The sequence below is a fragment of the Ursus americanus genome, chromosome 5 (genome assembly GCF_024610735.1).
Source record: "Ursus americanus isolate L20-20 chromosome 5, mUrsAme1.1.p, whole genome shotgun sequence".
NCBI classification, from domain to species: domain Eukaryota; kingdom Metazoa; phylum Chordata; class Mammalia; order Carnivora; family Ursidae; genus Ursus; species Ursus americanus.
Genome location: NC_142131.1, coordinates 27,130,440 through 27,149,218, shown reverse-complemented (window position 1 = coordinate 27,149,218; position 18,779 = coordinate 27,130,440). Strand labels below are relative to the sequence as shown.

At 47.2% G+C, this 18,779-nt stretch overlaps 1 protein-coding gene across 2 annotated transcripts in view; it reads right to left on the bottom strand.

The window, feature by feature from the left end:
* Positions 1 to 18,779, bottom strand: part of SERINC5 (serine incorporator 5) — a 101,127-nt gene that overhangs the window by 49,288 nt on the left and 33,060 nt on the right. Inside the window, exons 2-3 of one of the 2 annotated variants that reach the window (XM_087862036.1) lie at positions 10,307 to 10,432; positions 4,646 to 4,813 (exon numbers count right to left, since the gene is read on the bottom strand). In XM_087862036.1, the coding sequence (XP_087718162.1) occupies positions 4,646 to 4,729 (84 nt within the window). In that variant the 5' untranslated portion in view covers positions 4,730 to 4,813; positions 10,307 to 10,432. The remainder of the gene's footprint in view (positions 1 to 4,645; positions 4,814 to 10,306; positions 10,433 to 18,779) is intronic. The other variant, XM_045796387.2, reaches the window with a different exon arrangement.

Genomic DNA, 18,779 nt, shown 5'->3' with positions numbered 1-18,779 from the left:
AAAAATGTCCTTATAACCTGCAGCCCATTGACAAATACTTGAGGCAGGCAAAGTATAATGTTCCTTCAGGATACTCCAAGTGTCTCAGTACCTTAGTAGAAGCAAAAAACAACCTTAACCTGACAACAGCCAGGCCTCCAGCATCCTCAGAGTCTTCTTTAGCATATGAAAGAGCTTTTGGAGACCTTCCTTTGTCCTTACCTCCCCCAGCTCCCAAGTATGTAACCAGCTACCCCTCACAGCCCCGGAGCTGCAGCTCTTTCTGCCCACGGGTCCTGCCCCAGTGCTTTAATAAAATCACCTTCTTGCGCCAAAGACATCTGAACAATTCTTCCTTGGCCTTCCGCTCGGACCTCACCAACCTTCCAAAACCACATCAAGACTAACCCCGCTTGGGGCGCCTGGGTGGCTCAGCAGGTTAAGCCTCCATCGCTTGACCGGCTCAGGTCATGATCCTGGGGTCATGAGATCGAGCCCAGCATTAGGCTTGGAGCTCAGTGGGGAGTTTGTGGAAGATTTTTTTCTCTCCTTCTCCTCTCTCTCTCAAATAAATAAATCTTTAAAAAGAGAGAGAGAGAGAGAGAGAGAGAGAGAGACTATACCTGCTTGAATTACCTGACTGATGACATGAATGACTGGCATTAATACGGCTCCTGCATTTTAGGAGGGGAAACGGGCCCCAGGAGAAGACAGAACTCACGCCCCGCATCACCAGCACTGGCAGAGTTTGCTCTGAGCCAAAGTTCTCATAGGAAAGAGGAGTTTCCCCGAGTGAAAGAGGCAGGATGAAGTTTGGCTCCGCAGCTCCTTGCGGTTCCCTCCTGCTCAAATTTAAACTTGGGCCACATTTTGAAACCAAGGCAACAAATGAAAAGAGGGCTGCCCTCGTGTTCCTCAGCCGCGCACCAAAGGCCCGTGTGGCTCTGGACAGAGTCCCGTCCTCCGCACACCGAAGTGAGAATGCTGGGTGGGAGGCAATTACACACCCCCATCCGGGCGGTCACAAGCATACATGCTTTCTCCTCTTCCCATCACATCCTCAAGCTTTCCACAGTCCAACAAAGCGGGGGCGAGGACTGAAGCAGAAGCCCCGTGTGTGTCCCCACAAGGGGACCTTTCAACACCCACCCGCAAGCATCACAGGAGGATGAGGTCAGCCTCCATTCTATAGGCTGCAAACAAGCTGACTTTGTGACCAGCTGGCCTGCTCCCTACGAGGCCCTAAAAGTGGAAAAGGATTGGTTTCGCCCACAGGGACCTCATTCCCTATGCAGAAAGCCCAGCCAAACCATTTTTAAATAAGTACATACAGGACACAGGCATAGAAACACTTAGGAGAGCCGATGTGAGGAGTCAGGGTTGTCCCCCCACCCTTCCTCCCTCCCTTTCTCTGCTCTGACCCCAAATCACACTGTACACACACACCACTGCCGGGCTCACCTCCCTACATATCTGTCTGTTTCTATAAGGACACGCTCCTACTCAAGAATCCATAACGGCTTCCAATTCGCCCTCAGACCATGGTCAAACGCCTAACCTTGGCACTAAAATTCCTGCAAGGCCATTTTACCTACCCCGTGTCTCATCTCTGACCTTCTACACATGCCTGGTCTTTGTTCTTTGCCCTCCTGTCCACCTACACAGCCTAGTCACTAAGAACACTTTCTGCCTGGGTTCAAATCCCAACTGTACCACTTAGAGCTGGAGCCCTCCGGCAAGGTACTGAAATGATCCAATGCCTCAGCGTCCTCATCCGTGAGGCAAGAACAACCACAGCACCGACTGCCCAGCTGAGTGCAGCAGTGAGGAACCCAGAGGATTCAGGTAAAATGCTCAGAAGAAAACCTGGCATGTGGTATCACCCAATAAATATTAGCAATTAAAATAGTCATTATTATTACACAAGTCATTTCCATGAATCCCTTAGTGATACCATTCAACATATTCTATTTCTTTTTTTTTTTTTTTAAGATTTTATTTATTTATTTGACAGAGATAGAGACAGCCAGTGAGAGAGGGAACACAAGCAGGGGGAGTGAGAGAGGAAGAAGCAGGCTCATAGCGGAGGAGCCTGATGTGGGGCTCGATCCTACAACACCGGGATCACGCCCTGAGCCAAAGGCAGAAGCTTAACCGCTGTGCCACCCAGGCGCCCCAACATATTCTATTTCTTAAATGTTCTACATAGACTTGGAAATCATAAACACTGGCTGAAGTTGTTAAGGACTGTGTCATGGAGGCAGGTTACTTGGATGGTCATCAAATGTTAAAATTATTATTATTAAAGTCATATTCTAAAATGTATACCTGTGGCTCCCAAAGGAACCCCCCCCGAGTAACAATGTTTCTGATGGGTTCATCACTATATGTTTGTAGAGTCTCGGGTTTTCTTTCTTGGATCCAAAGCCTAATTCTATGGAAACTGAAAATTTCTGCAGGGCTGGAATTGCACCAGAGCCACCTGATACCCACTCAGAGTTCCTACCACCGCCACAGTGGATCCTCAAAGCAACCCCTGCTGCATGTAGAAAGAGAACATGAACCTACCCGAAAAACAAAGGTGATAAATGGGAGATCAAATGCCCTTTCAGTATTCTTCCTCTCAAACTTCCTGCCACCAGCATACAAGATCAAGCCACGGTGTGATGAAGAGAATGGGCGCTAACTGCCACCAACATGGAGTAGAGCCTGGTATGGCCTAACGAGGCAGCCTTCGCTCCGGGCCTCCCTGCCTCCAAATTTCCAAAGCACTTCATGCATTCCCTCATATGACACTTAATAATTTCTACCTTGTTTCATGCCTCAGAACACTTCACACCCTGTCTTCTGCTGGAGAAGCTCCATCTCTCACAAGTTTGAATGCCCCAGAGCTCCCACTGCAGTGCCTTACTGAGAAGAGAGCCAACGTTTAAAGCAGTCCGCAGAGAATTGCAATTTCACAAGCTTTCACAGTAGTTCCACTAAATTCCAGACCATACATCCACAATTACCAAAGCATTGCCCAACAGAACTCTTCAAAGGGCCTAATGGATAAGAATATATCAAGTGCTTTTAAGGAAATGGTTGTTTTGAAGCACTTGAGAGTGTATTTAAGATAGTCCGAACAATCTGCATGAGGTTGGGGAGAACAGACTCTTGCTCTGGAGTTGCTCCTGGTGCTGTCACCCTCACTGTGGACGGGGTCCATTAGAGTGCTGTCCCTGGCCTCCTCCCCCTCCTCACTCCATTGGGCCCCAGGAAAACAGGGTTTGTTTTTTTGTTTTGTTTGTTTGTTTGTTTAAGACTTTATTTATTTATTTGACAGAGAGAGACAGCCAGCGAGAGAGGGAACACAGGCAGGGGGAGTGGGAGAGGAAGAAGCAGGCTCCCAGCAGAGGAGCCTGATGCGGGGCTCAATCCCAGAACGCCGGGATCACGCCCTGAGCTGAAGGCAGACGCTTAACGACTGCACCACCCAGGCGCCCCGGAAAACAGGGTTTGGACAGCCAGCCTTTCCTTTGCCCCTTTCCCTTGGATAAGAGCTGCAACACGCCTGCCGCTCTTTCCGGTAAACTGTGTACCTCTGTAGGGCAAGTCTGGCCCCACCCAGTGAGACTGCTGCCTGGGTGGGGTTCCCCAGTGAAAAAGTCTAACTCATTTTGGGGTTCAGTAGTAGGAAGCCCACTTCTCTGCAGATCCAAGCCACACTGTCTCCCATCAGCTTTATGACGGATAAAGGTGATGTCTGGCATCTATCTGCTGACGCTGTAGTCTTTTTTGTCAATTTGTTTAGAACCTAGAAGGGAGGGGCGCCTGGATGGCTCAGTCGTTAAGCATCTGCCTTCAGCTCAGGGCGTGATCCCAGAGTCCTGGGATCAAGCCCCACATCGGGCTCCCTGCTCTCTCCTGGGAGCCTGCTTCTTCCTCTCCCACTCCCCCTGCTTGTGTTCCCTCTCTCTCTGGCTGTCTCTCTCTCTGTCAAATGAATAAATAAAATCTTTAAAAAAAAAAAAAAAAAAGAACCTAGAAGGGAAATGTTACTTCTTGGGCTCTCTCAAAAACCCCAACATGTCCGCCTGTCGTCTGGCTGATTAAAAGGCCTTCCGTGGGGGAAGTCCCCGGAAAGGACCTCCGCGTCTTCCGCAGCAGCACATCACCAGGCCCACCGCTGCAAAGATGGCTAGAAATCCATCCCTCACCCTCAGAGACCCCCAATCTACAAATGACATGTCAGCAAAGTACAAATCGCCCTACGGCCCACTCCTCATTATCTGTGGGGTTTTCTAAGCTTCATCGTACTTCCCATGTAGGCCAAACTGAGTTTACAACAGCGGCTACTTGAGACACCGGCAGCCACCTCGCGACAAGGGAAAAGTACAGAAGTCTGCAAGAAACGACTGAGGAGGAACAGCTATGAACAAGGCTGGGACAAAACACTCTACACCCAAAGCATCGGATTGTATCTGTACCACCGCTAACCTGCAAGACGTCGACTGGCTCCCCTGCTTGGCAGGAAAGCACCCTAGAGGCTTCTGGAAGGTTCAGAGAACACGAGTGGACCGCAGACCGCACCACGGAGGCAGGGCCCCGTCCTCTGCCCTGAAAGCTTCCCACACACCCTCCTCAGCCTGCGGAAACGGGCGGGGCTGGAAAGAGGCGGACTTACGTGCTCTTTCATCTCGGTAGCCACGGTTCTCGACATCATGACGCAGCAGAGCAGCACGACGAGGATGAAGTACAGCGCGTACATGAAGCGCGTGCTCCGGGACTGTCGGATCTTGGGGCAGCAGTCGCAGCACAGCGAGCAGCCGGCAGAGCCGCAGCAGCAGGCCAGCTGGGGGGACACAACACAGCCTCTTAGAGCCTCGGGCTACAGACCCACGCACGCCGATGGCCGCAGGCCCAGCGTCTGGGCGTGGTGCTTCCGGGCCGCCCCGCCCCGCCCCCAGCACGCGCGGCCACGGCAGCGCGGGAACGACGCCTGCGCCACGGTCGGTCCGCTCGTGTCTTTCGGGGAAGGAAGGCGCGCGAGCGGAGAAGTCACGGTTCACCCGGAGCACCGTGATCGGGACGCTGAGATAAAACATAGATTCCCGAGACCAGCTAAGGAGTAAGAGAAGAAGCCAAGGACGAGAAAAAGGACAAAGTGAGGTGGGAGGAACGGGAGGAACGTGAAGAACGAGAAGCTGGCCCAAGACAGGGACTTGCCAAAAACCCGTGGGGCCCAGAATGAGTTGTATAAACACCTCGGGATGGGTTGGAGGGGAAAGGCCACGTGGGCGAGTACGCAACCTCCTTGCAGCCTGAAGCGCCGACGTAAGAGGCGCGTCTCACCCAGGCACTATTTGCCAGGCTCGTGCCCCTAATGGTGAGCTTTTAGGCCAATGAGCAGGCACGGGCAGCGAGGAGCACAGAGATCCCTCTCTATCTATGACGAACAGCACACGCACCTTTTATTGGGGTAACGGCGTTTTGCTTTTTTCCCATCTCTGATGGGGCTTCTTTGGTCAATGCAACCAGACCATAATTTGGGAATATTAAGTAAAATAGGGATTACGTTTTCAAGTTTGAGACTGGTGTTATTTTTCTTTTTAAAGACCATTCTTTTAGACCATTCTTAGGTTTACAATAAAATTGAGAGGACGACACAGAGATGTGCCATACACCCCTACTCCCACACATGCATGGCCTCCCCCACTAGCAATACCACTCACCAAAATGGTACTTTTTTTACTAAGGATGAACCTACGCTTGCATATCATCATCACCCAAAGTCTACAGGTTACCTAAGGGTTCACTCTTGGTGTTGTACGTTCAGTGAGTTTGGAGAATGTATAATGATCCAACATCATAACACCATACAGAGTATTTTCACTGCACTAAAAAGAAACTAGATCTTCAGGAAAGCATAGGGCGATGTGGGCAGTGTTGTTAAAAGTTCAGGCTCAAGGGACACCTGGGTGGCTCAGTCGGTTAAGCCTCTGCCTCTTAGTTTCGCCTTAGGTCATGGTCTCCCCTTAGGTCATGGTCTCCCCTTTGTGAGATCGAGCCCGGTGTCAGGCTCTCCGCTTAGCACGGGGTCTGCTTGAGATTCTCTCTTGCTCTGCCTCTCTGCCCCCTTTCTCTCTAATAAATAAATAAATCTTTAAAAAAAAAAAAAAAAGGTTCAGGCTCAAAGTCAGCCTGCCAGGGTTTGGATCCTGGGTCTGCCATCTATAAGCTGTGTACCGTGAGCAAGTTACTTACCCTTTTAAGACGCAGCTTCCTAATTTATAAAATTGGCATAGGAACAGTATTTATGCTTGTGCTATGGTCTCAAAGGTGACCTGATCTAACACACCTGGTATTAGGAATAGATTTCTCTTAAGCAAACAGGGAATTTTACAAAAGAGGTTACCGTAACCTGCAAATAACAACTATACCTACATATGTTAATACTGCAGTCAGGGCGCCTGGGTGGCTCAGTTGGTTGAGCGTCTGCCTTTGGCTCGGGTCATGATCTCAGGGTCCTGGAATCAAGCCCCACATCAGGCTCCCTACTCAGCAGGGAGTCTGCTTTTCCCCCTGCTCATGCTCTCTCTCGCATGCTCACTCTTTCAGATAAATAAATAAAAATCTTAAAAACAAAACAAAACAAAAATACTACAGTCAATATAAAGTCTAAAACCTAAAAATTCAATCTCTTCGTGATGATTTGGAAGGAAGTTTGTGGTGCTGCGTGGTTTGAAAACAAGCATCAGTTCGAATACCACACTGTAAACATCACTTACAATGAGAAGAGATCACAGGTATACAGGTGTAACAGGCTGTAATCCTAACTGTTTTCACATCTTCCCTCATTTACTTCAGGAAACCACCACTGTAACACCACAGCAGTAGGTCTCAAGCCTTAACCTGCCTCAAGCTTATGTACTCCCCTTGGTCTGTAGGCAAACTTACTTCCTTGAGATCTGCAGACCACTGGTCTTAAGGAGGAAAGGACGAGACTTCCCCAGAGCAGAAGTCCTGACCACACTGGAACACAGCTGCTGCTGCCGCCAGCAGGTCTGTTCAGGGTCATGTCTATGACTATCCACCCGGGCCACACCGTCTCCTGCAGGTAGCCCACGCCCAGCCCCCAATGTCCCACACCTTCTTCTTTAAAACCCTCTGGCTTCACCTGGACAGGGAAGACGATCTTTGCAACGTCAGTCCACCATCCTCCCAGGCTGCCAGCTTCCTGAATAAAGCAACCTTTCATTTCCCACCATCACTTGTCTCCCAAGTATTGATTTTTGAAGCAGCCAAGCCTGAGTTCAGAACTGGTTCTCTGTCCAGTAACACCATTCATTGTTTGAGCAACTCTGTGTACTATTTCATCACTTCGCATGTTTGCTAATGCACTCTTTCCATCTTACGTTCAATTTTCCAAACTGTCTTCCTCAAAAGACTCTTCTGGCCTCATAAGGCTAGGCCACTGCCTTGTAAGATAAGTCACTCTGCTTGGGCTGGGCTAACAGATTCCCCCAAGAGAGAGCCCAACACTGCTGCATGTGTGGGGTTCTGATAGGTCACCTTCCTTTATAATTCACTCACTCACATCCTCTGTCCCCCACTTTACTGACCTCTTTCCATCCATAGGCCCAAACTCCCCCCACCCCTTCTCTCCCCCTCTCTCCTAATGCTGACATAACAATCTTTTCTCTGGGCCCTCGCCTTCCTCCTCCTCACCTCCCAAATTCTTTCCCAACTGCCTCCTTTGTTGGCTGCTAACTTTTTTTGGTTCTATGGTTTTAAATAACCAGTCTTACTATATTTCAAACTCAAATGCAATAAAATATTTATTCTATTTGGGAAAAGAAATATTTTTAAAGCAGTTAATTCTTCCCATGATAGAATATTTCCATAGTACAATCAACATTTAAACTATCTCCACAGAGGGGACAAATAAACAGATTTTATGTATTTTATTTATATTATATATTTATATAAATTATTTTATATATTATTATTTGTTGTTATTTAAAGGGAAGTAGTAACAGAAGGAATGTGATTATAGAAAATGTGAAAAGAAAATCATACTACTGCTTAGAATACTCCTATCATTAAAGCCATATATCATTGTATGGATTTAACTTTTTAAACTTTCCTTATTTTTCACTTTCACTCTTTATAGTGCTATGGTATTTTAAAAATATACATGCTCATGTAAGTGTGTGTATCTGTGTGTGTGTGTGTGTGTGTGTGTATAGGTGTGCATATATACCCATACCTAATATTAGAATCTAATAGCCATTCTCTACTAGCATAAGAGTTACTCATCAAATCAAACTATGCCAATAACCAACGATACAAGTGCACTATCTTAACCTAGATATTGATATATACCAAGCATATATTCAAAATGGCATTCTTAAAAGAAATGTTATGCTAGCATCTAAAAAATCTCACAGTGCTGCTGACTTACCGCTTCTTTCAGAAAGAGCATAATTTGGAGTAAAATGGGTTCACATCCAGCCCCTGCCACCTACAGGTTTATTACTTTGAGCATGTCGCTCATACTGATCTTTACCTTCAAACTGGAAAAAATCAACTCCTGGCCAGCCTAACTTCCAGCTCTGTCACAAGCCTGGAGGGTAGTTCCAGAGGCTTGTTACCTCTGGCTCCAGAGAGCCTAAACCTTTTACTGAACAAATTAAGGTATAAAAAACAAATAAATGTAGAATGTACAAGACAAGAGTGAACCCTAGTGTAAACGATGGACTTTAGATGATAATGATTGGTCAATGTAGGTTCATCAACTGTAACAAGTGTACCACCCTGTGGGGGCTGTTGACAACCACAGAGGCTATGCCTGCTGGGGGCAGGAGACAGCTCTGTACCTTCCTCTTAGTTTTCTTGTGAACCTAAAACTGCTCTAAAATAATAGTCTGTGTTAAAAACAATGATAATAATAAAATAAATGAACAAAATAGGACCCCATCAATGACTCAGTAGATAGATGTTGAATGAATAATACATGATAAAGTCATAATAGCAAAGATCCTCAAACAAAATGGCTGGCAACCCCACTCCACAGGGCCAAATTCACGAGTCATGCGACGCCCTCTGAATCTCTCACACCAGCGTTATATTATGAAGAGCATTAAGGGCTCTAATTTGCAGATACTGTATACTCTGCTTTCCCACAAGAAATTATTATACACTCAAGAGAGACCCAAGAAATCTCTTCAGAAGATAATGCTCGTAATTCTTCTGTAAATTCATTCTGCTAATATGTCTGCAGAAGGGTACAGCGATTTAGTATAAGGTTGTTCCTTAAAAGCATGAAAACAGTCTTTTTCTCTAGCTACATGGGGACAGGAAAAATGAATAACGGGCTATCTATACAATAGGGTTTAGTTAAAAAGGGTAAGTCAGTGTTGTAGACTGAATCTCTTCTCCCCTCCCCACCCCCTGAAAATTCCAGTCTCAACCCCCACTACCTCAGAATGTAGCTATCTTTGGAAATAGGGTTCCTAAAGAGGTAATTAAAGTTAAATAAGGTCACTGGAGTGGGTGCTAATCCAACATGACTAGGGTCCTTATAAGAAGAGGAGGTCAGGACAAAGGCACACACAGAAAGAAGACCATATGAAGACACAGGGAGAAGACTGCCATCCTTAAACCAAAGAGACAGGCCTCAAAAGAGACCAACCTGCCAACTCCTTGATCTAGGAACTCCAGCCTCCAGCGCTGTGAGAAGTGAAATTTCTGTAGTTTAAGCCACTCTGGCCATGGTACTTTTTTATGACAGCACCAGCAAGCATAGCCCATATGCCCTGATATTTTATATACATGCCCAGCTGGGGGGGGGGGCGCTAACATACATGTGACCACAATGACCATGGACGCTGATTTATCTGTAGAGTGGGTCTAGGTATGGGAGGAAAAGGTGACGTCAACTTCTCACTATGCTCCCCTGCTTGGGTTTTTATCATGTTCACGTATCACTCTTACAATCAAAAAAAGAAAAGAAAACTGCCCAAGAAAAGTCAAGTTTGAAGATATTGATATAGAAGCATTTGTAAATATGGTATGGACTTATGTGATTTTTTTTTCCTTTCTGAAGAACCTTCCCCTCCCCCAAACATAGCAAAAGAGAAAAATCTTCAAGGAGCCCTTTATACCCTCTATGTAACTGTTCAAAATAGCAATAGTATGGGGGCACCTGGCTGCTTCAGCTGGTGGAGAGTGCGACTCTAGATCTCGGGGTGTGAGTCTGAGCCCCATGTTGGGTGCAGAGATTGCTTAAAAATAAAATGTTTATTTTGGGGGTGCCTGGGGAGCTCAGCCGTTAAGCGTCTACCTTTGGCTCAGGTCATGATCTCAGGGTCCTGGGATTGAGCCCCGCATCCAGCTCCCTGCTCGGCGGGGAGCCTGCTTCTCCCTCTCACACTCCCCTCGCTTGTGTTCCCTCTCTCGCTGTCTTTCTCTGTCAAATAAATAAATAAATAAAATATTAAAATAAAAATAAAAACATAATATATATTTTTTAAAGATTTTATTTATCAGAGAAAGAGAGAGAGCATAGCAGGGGGAGGAGCAGGCAGAAGGAAAAGAGGCTCCCCACTGAGCAGGGAGCCCAATATGGGACTCAATCCCAGGACCCTGAGATCATGAACTGAGCCAAAGGGGAACCGCTTAACCGACTGAGCCACCCAGGCATCCCAAAAATAAAATCTTAAAAAAAAAAAAAAAAATAGTATGAACAGCAAAGGCTTTTGGAAACAGAAGGGGCTTTGTCCTTGCCAGAGCAGAGTCAGAATGAGAGGGTAAGCCAGCTACTTGCTGCTACTGGGAGCTGGGCCTCCCTGCTTAGAGTTACTCTTCTCCTATCTAAGGACACACACACACCCACAACAAATACATAAATATCAGTCTCCCCTCCCCCTCCCTGGCTTTGGGCACAGATAGTTCTTCCAAAGGACTGACCTTAGGCATGTGAGGACATGAGCTAGGGCTGGTTTTAACTTCCCTTTGTCAAATTAAAAAGCACAGTTCCTTTATTACTTAGAATTCCCAGCTGGCAGCAACACCAATTAGAAATAGCACAGAATCAGGAAGAAAGCCAAACAGATGTCACAGAATCGGCGCACACACACAGACCGTGTATTTTATTTATGACCCTCCCTCCCTCCCTCCCTCCCTCCCTCAAGTCTTATTTTCGCAGTTAGCACAGGCTTGCTTAAGCCCACAGCAGCTCCGAGGGAAAAACTGGTGGGAATTCTCTGGCCCAAGAACCAGAAGACCTGGATTCTAATTCTGTGTGGCTTTGAGTAAGTCATCGTTCCTCTCTGGGGCTTTGTCTTCCTCCCTTGAAAACTGAAGGAGCCTAGGTAGACAACAGATAGTAGGTAAGAAGGTTTCAGCTCACATCACGCAGCCCAACAGTGGCGCTGGCCTGGAATGCTGTCTGAGGGGCACCCCAAGGCTGAATGTCTCCCCAGAAAAAATCAGTACCACCTGCCAGAGGCAGGGTGGCACTCACACTATGTTCTTGTCATCCCTGCAAGAGGTTATCAGACGTCCCCACCATCCATAAATGCTTAGATGTTGAAAAATGAACTGCAGGGACACGTGGGTGGCTCAGTCAGTTAAGCGTTTGCCTTTGGCTCAGGTCATCCCGGGGTCCTAGGATGGAGCCCCTCCCCCCATCTGGCTCCCTGCTCAGCAGGGAGTCTGCTTCTCCCTCTGCTCCTCCCCCCCACTCATGCTCTCTCCCCTCTCTCAAATAAATGAATAAAATCTTAAAAAAAAAAAAAAGGAAAAATTAACTGTAAGAGGCAAGCACTCGGAGTTAACTCCAAAGCAAGAAAGAGAAAAACCAGTTCTAAAGAGAAGCAAGAACTAGAAAGTGGAGCAGCTGAGAGCCCTTCAAACACCCCCCAGGGAATGTGAGCATCGCTTGCTTCCAGCCTCTGCCCTCGTGGTACAGCTCACGCAGGGCACTGTGCTAACTCACCCAGCACGTTCCCTTCGCTCCACTTAGGAAGGCAAAGGACACTTTGGCCACAAGAACCATGCCAAAGAGGATCACTATTTTTACCTTCAGGGCTTTAGTTTGGGGACAAGTACATCCCTCAGCAATGTGGAAAGCATGCATTCAGAAAGACTTATTCCTCGAGAGTTCTGGAGAGCCAAGTTGGCTTTAGCGTGTCTAAACTAAGCCCAAACTGCGGAAGGGAAGAAATCTCCAAACTTGACACCACCCTTCAATTCAGGTGCTTTTCCCAACGTGGAAACATAGGAGCCCTAGCAGAGCTGAGGGAAGACATAAAAGCCTTCTGTTAACTGCAAGAATTGTAACACTGTCCCTCGGTAAAGGGTGGGGAGACGAGGCGGCAGCAGCAGCAAAGCTCCTCAAATACTAAAGTCGCTGAAAGTGTTCAGAGCAGAACGCAGGGGCCTGGGCAAGCTGCGGGTTTACATCACCAACGAAACAGAGGCAAAACATTCAAGCATAAAACTGGCTTCAAATTTTTTTTTCAAGGAAACAGTGTTCTCAAACTCTATGTAGATTTCCACATTTTTTCAGCAATATACAAGACCACACATACCATACAATACCGTCTCACAGCCCGCTTTGCTTTGTCCTCCTTTGAATAAAGTTTTAGGGTTACTTACAAATCACCGGGGGTCCGCGGAGAGGTACGGAACAACTGATTCTACTCAGACAAGCAATACTTATTTAAACTCTAGAGCCCACAACCAACATTTTGCAACTCGTTCTGGCCCTGCGCCCAAAAACAGCCTCGAGCTTGTAGAGACCTTTTTTTACTACAAGAAGGCAGAGGTGGCGGGAAATAGCAACTCTTGCCACTGTGGTGTCACAAGCTGTCCTTTCCTGGGAGCTGTGCAAGGGAACAAGGAAACTCGAAAGCTGGGAGGAAAGGACACACACCTCCATCTGCTCGATAAGGAACTGTCTCACCAAACAACAAATATCAGTGGCCGGTGGTCCCCAGCGCACAGAGTGATCGTATGGAAGGAAACCCAACACAGAGGACACGTGTCAGTAAACTGCTTGGGGGCGTACAGTGCATTTCTCCCATACAAAAGAATAGAGCGCAGCTTATTACAGCGTATTTAATCCACAATATTAGATAACAATAGCTAACACTTATTATCTCTTAGTCTCTGCAAGGCATAGCTATTATTATTAGCTATTTTATCACGCCAAAGTTACAGAGCTGAGACAGAGGCTCAGAGACGTTAGGCAACTTCAGGTCAGCAGGCTGAGGAGTGGTAGAGCCAGAATTTCAATCTGGTTGGCTCTCTGCCATTCTGCCCTGCTTACTGCTGGCATAGAGAGGGTGAGCAGGTCAGACAACACCAGCCTGAAACCTTGGGTTGCCGGCAAAAGGGAAACCGGTTGCGTGGGGAGGAGGTGGCAGGAGAGGAAACACTTTTTCTTGCCTGCCCTTGGCTGTACGGTAAGACTCAAAAATGATCTGAAGAAGGCATCTCCTCTGGGCCCCTTGCTCTCTCCCAGGCAATGTCGGGCCCCAGTGGATCTGGATGACCTCTATTCAATACAGCCCTGCCCCCAAGCAGCCCAACCACGCCAATCGCCAAACTCCCTGCATCACCATGCAGTCCTATCCCACATGAAAAGCCCTATTCCTAATCCTGTGGAAATAACCAGGCCATTCATTCACTCCACTAATATTCATCATACTCTACACCTATGCACAGTGTTAATTCCCAGGAATGCAGCAATAAAAGCAAGAGACCTTTTTCCACCCTAAGCACGAATACAAAGATACAAGTAAGAATGACCATGCTGTTTAGAAGACAGAAAGGAAACCTGGATGTTCAATGAAACACTAACCACCAAAATTCTGGTACAGTCACATCATTAAATATAACACACCCACCACAATGATTATACAGATGATACAGAAAAATGTATTGCCATGGAAAGACAAATGCAGTGTAGTAACTGAAAATAGTTAACACAACAGTATAGAGTTATGATAGCATTTGGGGTAACAATATAGTAAGACAGAGATCAGCAATAACAATAACAAAAAACAATCTGGAAGGATATACCAAGTTGGCAGCAGTAATTAATAAACTTGTAGGATCAGGAGTGACTATGTTTTTTGTATTTTCTAAACTCTTTGCAACAAACACTTAGCTTCTAATTAGAAAAAACATAACAGGGGCGCCTGGGTGGCACAGCGGTTGAGCGTCTGCCTTCGGCTCAGGGCGTGATCCCGGCGTTCTGGGATCGAGCCCCGCGTCAGGCTCTTACGCTGTGAGCCTGCTTCTTCCTCTCCCACTCCCCCTGCTTGTGTTCCCTCTCTCGCTGGCTGTCTCTATCTCTGTCGAATAAATAAATAAAATCTTTAAAAAAAAAAAGAAAAAACATAACAAGTTTCTATTTTGGAACAAAACAAAACAATGTGCCCGTTCTATCTCCCAGGTGGTAAGCATTTCAAATATTTGTTAACTGAATCAACCAATGAGTAAATGAAATCTACTTTAGCTATGTGACTGGGAGAAAACAACCAGAGGGAACGATCACTGAAACTGAGGGATAAAATAAAAAAATCCCTACTGGACTGCATCTTTAAAATTGGTTAAGATGGTAAATTTTCTATTCTCCTTACCGCAATAAAAAAAATGAAAATTCCTTAACCCTTGTAATATTTTTTTAGTGTTTAATGGATATAAATAAACTGCCACTTGGTAGAATTTGAAGCAATTAAAACTGAAATGAGAAAAATTACACAGCTACCTAAAAGTTCAAGGTGTTGAACAAGAAGCTATACGTTTGCCTAACCTAGAAATGAGCTCCTATATTTCCTTCATCTAAAATTCTTAACGTTTTCTCTTTTGAGTTCAGAGAATCCCTTAGAGCTCCAAGGTTTTCACAATTGTCCCCACAACCGTGGCAACCAGACCCTGGGCATCTGCCAGAAAGAAGTTTCTGACAGGTAGTTTGTCTCGCAGGTTTCAACACCCTCATGCTAGGTTCCGCCCTCAACAGCACTTCCATGAAAAGCACTGTCAGCGGTCAACGTCCTTCCTTAAATGGCACTGGGCACCCAGGGACTTTGGGACGGGATCTGAGGCAGGCAGGCTGTGAACACACACGAAGCCTGCTCCAGCCTCTGGGTTACAATGGGGCCCGAACAAAGCCGTCCTCCTTGCTGAGACTCTCTTCCTCACCAAGTCAGGGTTACTTTCAGCACCCCACCAAAAAAAAAAAAAAAAAAAAGGTGATCAAGTTCTCTGTCCTTAGGCAGCAGTTGGATGGTTGGACTCACTCCATCACACCATCCTCAACTTCCACCTCCTCTAAAAAAATACCACACTTGATATATTTTAGTACGTGGGTGGAGAGAGTCTATTAGGTTTAAGGTTAGAAGGTTAACTTCGTGGCAGTTCAACAGGAAACAAACATTCCCGGGAGGCAGGTCTCGTAGTCTGTCAAACTCGGCACTAGGACATTCGGGTGCAGGAGTCGTTGCTGGGGGGCTGGTCTGTGCACTGTAGGATGCTAGCAGCGTCCTGGGCCTCTCCTCTACCCACCAGATGCCAGGAGCACCCTCCCTGTCAATGAGAAATTTCTCCAAAAACTGCCCTCCTCCCCTTTCACTGCGAACCACTGCTTTGGGGGGTAAGAGCAAGAGCTATGAGGGTCAGGCCGTCTGGGTTCACCCCCAGACTTGAAGGCTGCCTGGTTATGCAGCCTTGCACCAATTCTTTATCTCTAGGTAAAGAACCGTAAAATGGGAATAAAAACATGGACCTCACAGGGCCATTATGAGGATTAAATGAAACAATTCAGATAAAGTTCTTAACACAGGGTGCTCAGAAAAAAAAAAAAAAAGCCAGCTGTTATCATCTACACACTGTCAGTCCTCTCCCTCCTCCCTATTTGCCCAATGTTTTTGGTCCTTCGGGTCATATGGAAAGAGGTAAGGATGGGAGGGCGATGGGACCAACGGATTAATCTCTCATCTATAGTAATGTTTTCATTTCCTGCTTTAACAGGGCTGATAAATGCCTCTGTTGAAGGAAAATACTTTTAGAAATAAAACCTCCTGAGATCTGAACCCAGGAGGGCATTCCAGCAACCTGGGAAGAAGCTCCCCAGTGTGTGCAGAAGCACATCTCACCTGCCCAAAGCTAAAGCGATCTTTGTCCTTTGTTTCCGCTGAAGAACAAACAGGGCAGCAGAACATTCATTTGCACCACGGAAGCCACAAATGACTGCAGGAGAAAGGGGCTAAGAAAGAGGAGATTTGAGGGAGAAAAAAAAAAAGGTGTAAGAACATGAACCCTTGAAATTCAAAATGGCGTAGGGTAGGATGGGAAGAAAAGTGCTCATTTTTTAAAGTTTTAAATCTTCTCCGCCCAATAATGGGGGAAATCCTGCTCGTTCTACTGATCAACAGGCAGTTAATGAAACACAAAACCCAAAATTCGCCTAATTGTGTCATGGAGGTCACACTGCAATGGAAAAGGCTGCCAAGCCCAGGGGTGCTTTCTGCCAGCCCAGGCCCCACACCAGTCCAAGCCACAGAGCGCTTCACAGGCCGGCAGTGGAGGCCACGGAGCCAACCAGAGCCAAGGATGCTCTGAGGAAGAGAAGAGAAATGAGCTTGTTTCACCGGCTGCGACAGCTGGAGCAGCGATGACCTCGGAGCTCAGGAGGGTCTGCAGTTTCGAGGGATGGACAGGGCGCTCCCCTCCTTGTCAAAGGGAAGTCAACGGGCCACTCCAATGTATAAAACGCACAGATGCGCTCTAATACTCCAACAGTGCTTACATGTTCACGCAACAAATTTACCAAATGCTGACTAGTGACCAGGCAGTGTGCTAGGAGTGGGTAGTACAGTTGCTGCCCTCCTGCAGCTTGCGTGCTAGTGGGTTTTTTTTTTAATTTATTTATTTATTTGAGAGAGAGAGAAGCACAAGCAGGGGGAGGAGCAGAGGCAGAGGGAGAAGCAGACTCCCCACTGAGCAGGGAGCTCGATGTGGGGCTCGATCCCAGGACCCAGACGCTTAAGCCACTGAGCCACCCAGGCGCCCCAACATTCTCGTGGATTTACATCAAACTCAGCATCCCCCAAATTCTACCTAGCACTTAATTTGGAAGCCCCTGGTCCAGTCCAGTCCTCTCACGTTCCTGATGTGGCCCAGAAATGTTTGGTGATGTGGCTCAAAGACAGACTTAGAGATGAACCTCAGTGGACCAGGAAAAACACGCTGCTTTAAACAAGCAAATCGGGAGGAGTCAGCCTTTGGGTCCCATACTTCCATAGCTATAGTGCAACAGACCAACAGATACTCCAAGCAACTACATGAAGTCACCGTAAATAAGTTTAAAGGACACTGCGGACCACGGTGAGAAGGCAGTGTCTAAGTCTCCAGTACCTTTGAAAGGTTTCTGACACAATGGTTAAAATGAAAGGCTGGCACATGATGAGGTAACCCTGAGGTGGTCACAAAAACTGAATGCTGCTGACCAGCCAAGGCAGGGCTGGTGACCGCCCAGTCCCCCAAGCTACCTCCCCGCCCCCACCGTCCGTGTTCTGAGAAGGCAGACAGCAGGAGAGCCCCTCCTCCCACCCCCATCCCACACACAAAGTGTGTGCAGTGTCAAGTGCTGCCAGCTTCCCTCTCCAGGCTGCAGAAAGGAGGCATGACTCAAGAGACAGCTCTGCCCCTCTGCCCGCCTGGCAAGAGGCCTCTCGTGGAAGGTCCGTCGAGCTCCAGCGGCTCTGTGCAAGGAAAATCCTGCACATACCACCCACCTTAGTTTTTCCAACAGTCAGGATTTCACTGGATCCCATTCTTTAGGATTCACAAATAGCCCCATAGAGGGTGACATCTTGAACCTCTTTTCACATAAATGAACGTGTAAATTGGAGACAAAAACGTCAGACACGGGGCCTCTGGTTTGGAAGACGCACAGCTATACCTGGATGGCTCTGGCACTGGGTGGGGGGCAGGGGTGGGAAGGGGAGCAGAAGAAAGGCTCACACTGGCTTGGACTCCTCGTTTCTCTTGGGAAAACTCATGCCCTCCCACAGGTCACCCTCAACCCTCTCAGTCTTTCAGGAGGAAAACCTGGCGGCCACATGAAAGGTCCTGGTTTAACAGCTTTTCCTTGGAGCTCAGGTAACAGCTGCACTGTTTTCCTACAGCTGAGAAACAACGTTCTCACACTTAATTTCACCATCCATCAGTCAGTCGAAACTTCAGGAAGCCTTATCAGCTCTGCTGTCCTTACATCTTTAAAATTTATCTCCTTCTCCCACTTCCAGTCTAAAGAGGAAGGAATGAATAGGTGTGCCTTTCCCCCGGGCAAGTGTCTACAGTTAACTGCCTTTTTCTTTTATCTTTTTTTAAAATATAGTATCATTTCATTTTTTAGAAGATTTTATTTATTTGACACAGAGAGAGTGCACACAAGCAGGGGGAGCAGAGGGAGAGGGAGAAGCAGGCTCTCTGCTGAGCAGGGAGCCTGACGTGGGGCTCCATCCCAGGACCCTGAGATCATGACCTGAGCTGAAGACAGACACTTAACCCACTGAGCCACAAAGGCGCCCCATAATTGCCTTTTTCATTTGAAGGGCTGCCCAGATGCCCAGTGGACCTCATCATCACCCCCTACACTCTTGTGAACCTGGTCCTCATGACAAAGCCAGCCGGTACAAAAGCTCCAGCAGCGTTTACGAGGATGCTTTTATTCAAGTATGGCTGCCTTGATGGTACCAGCTGGCAGATAACTGTTATCGCAGACAACCCCCCCCTGCAGC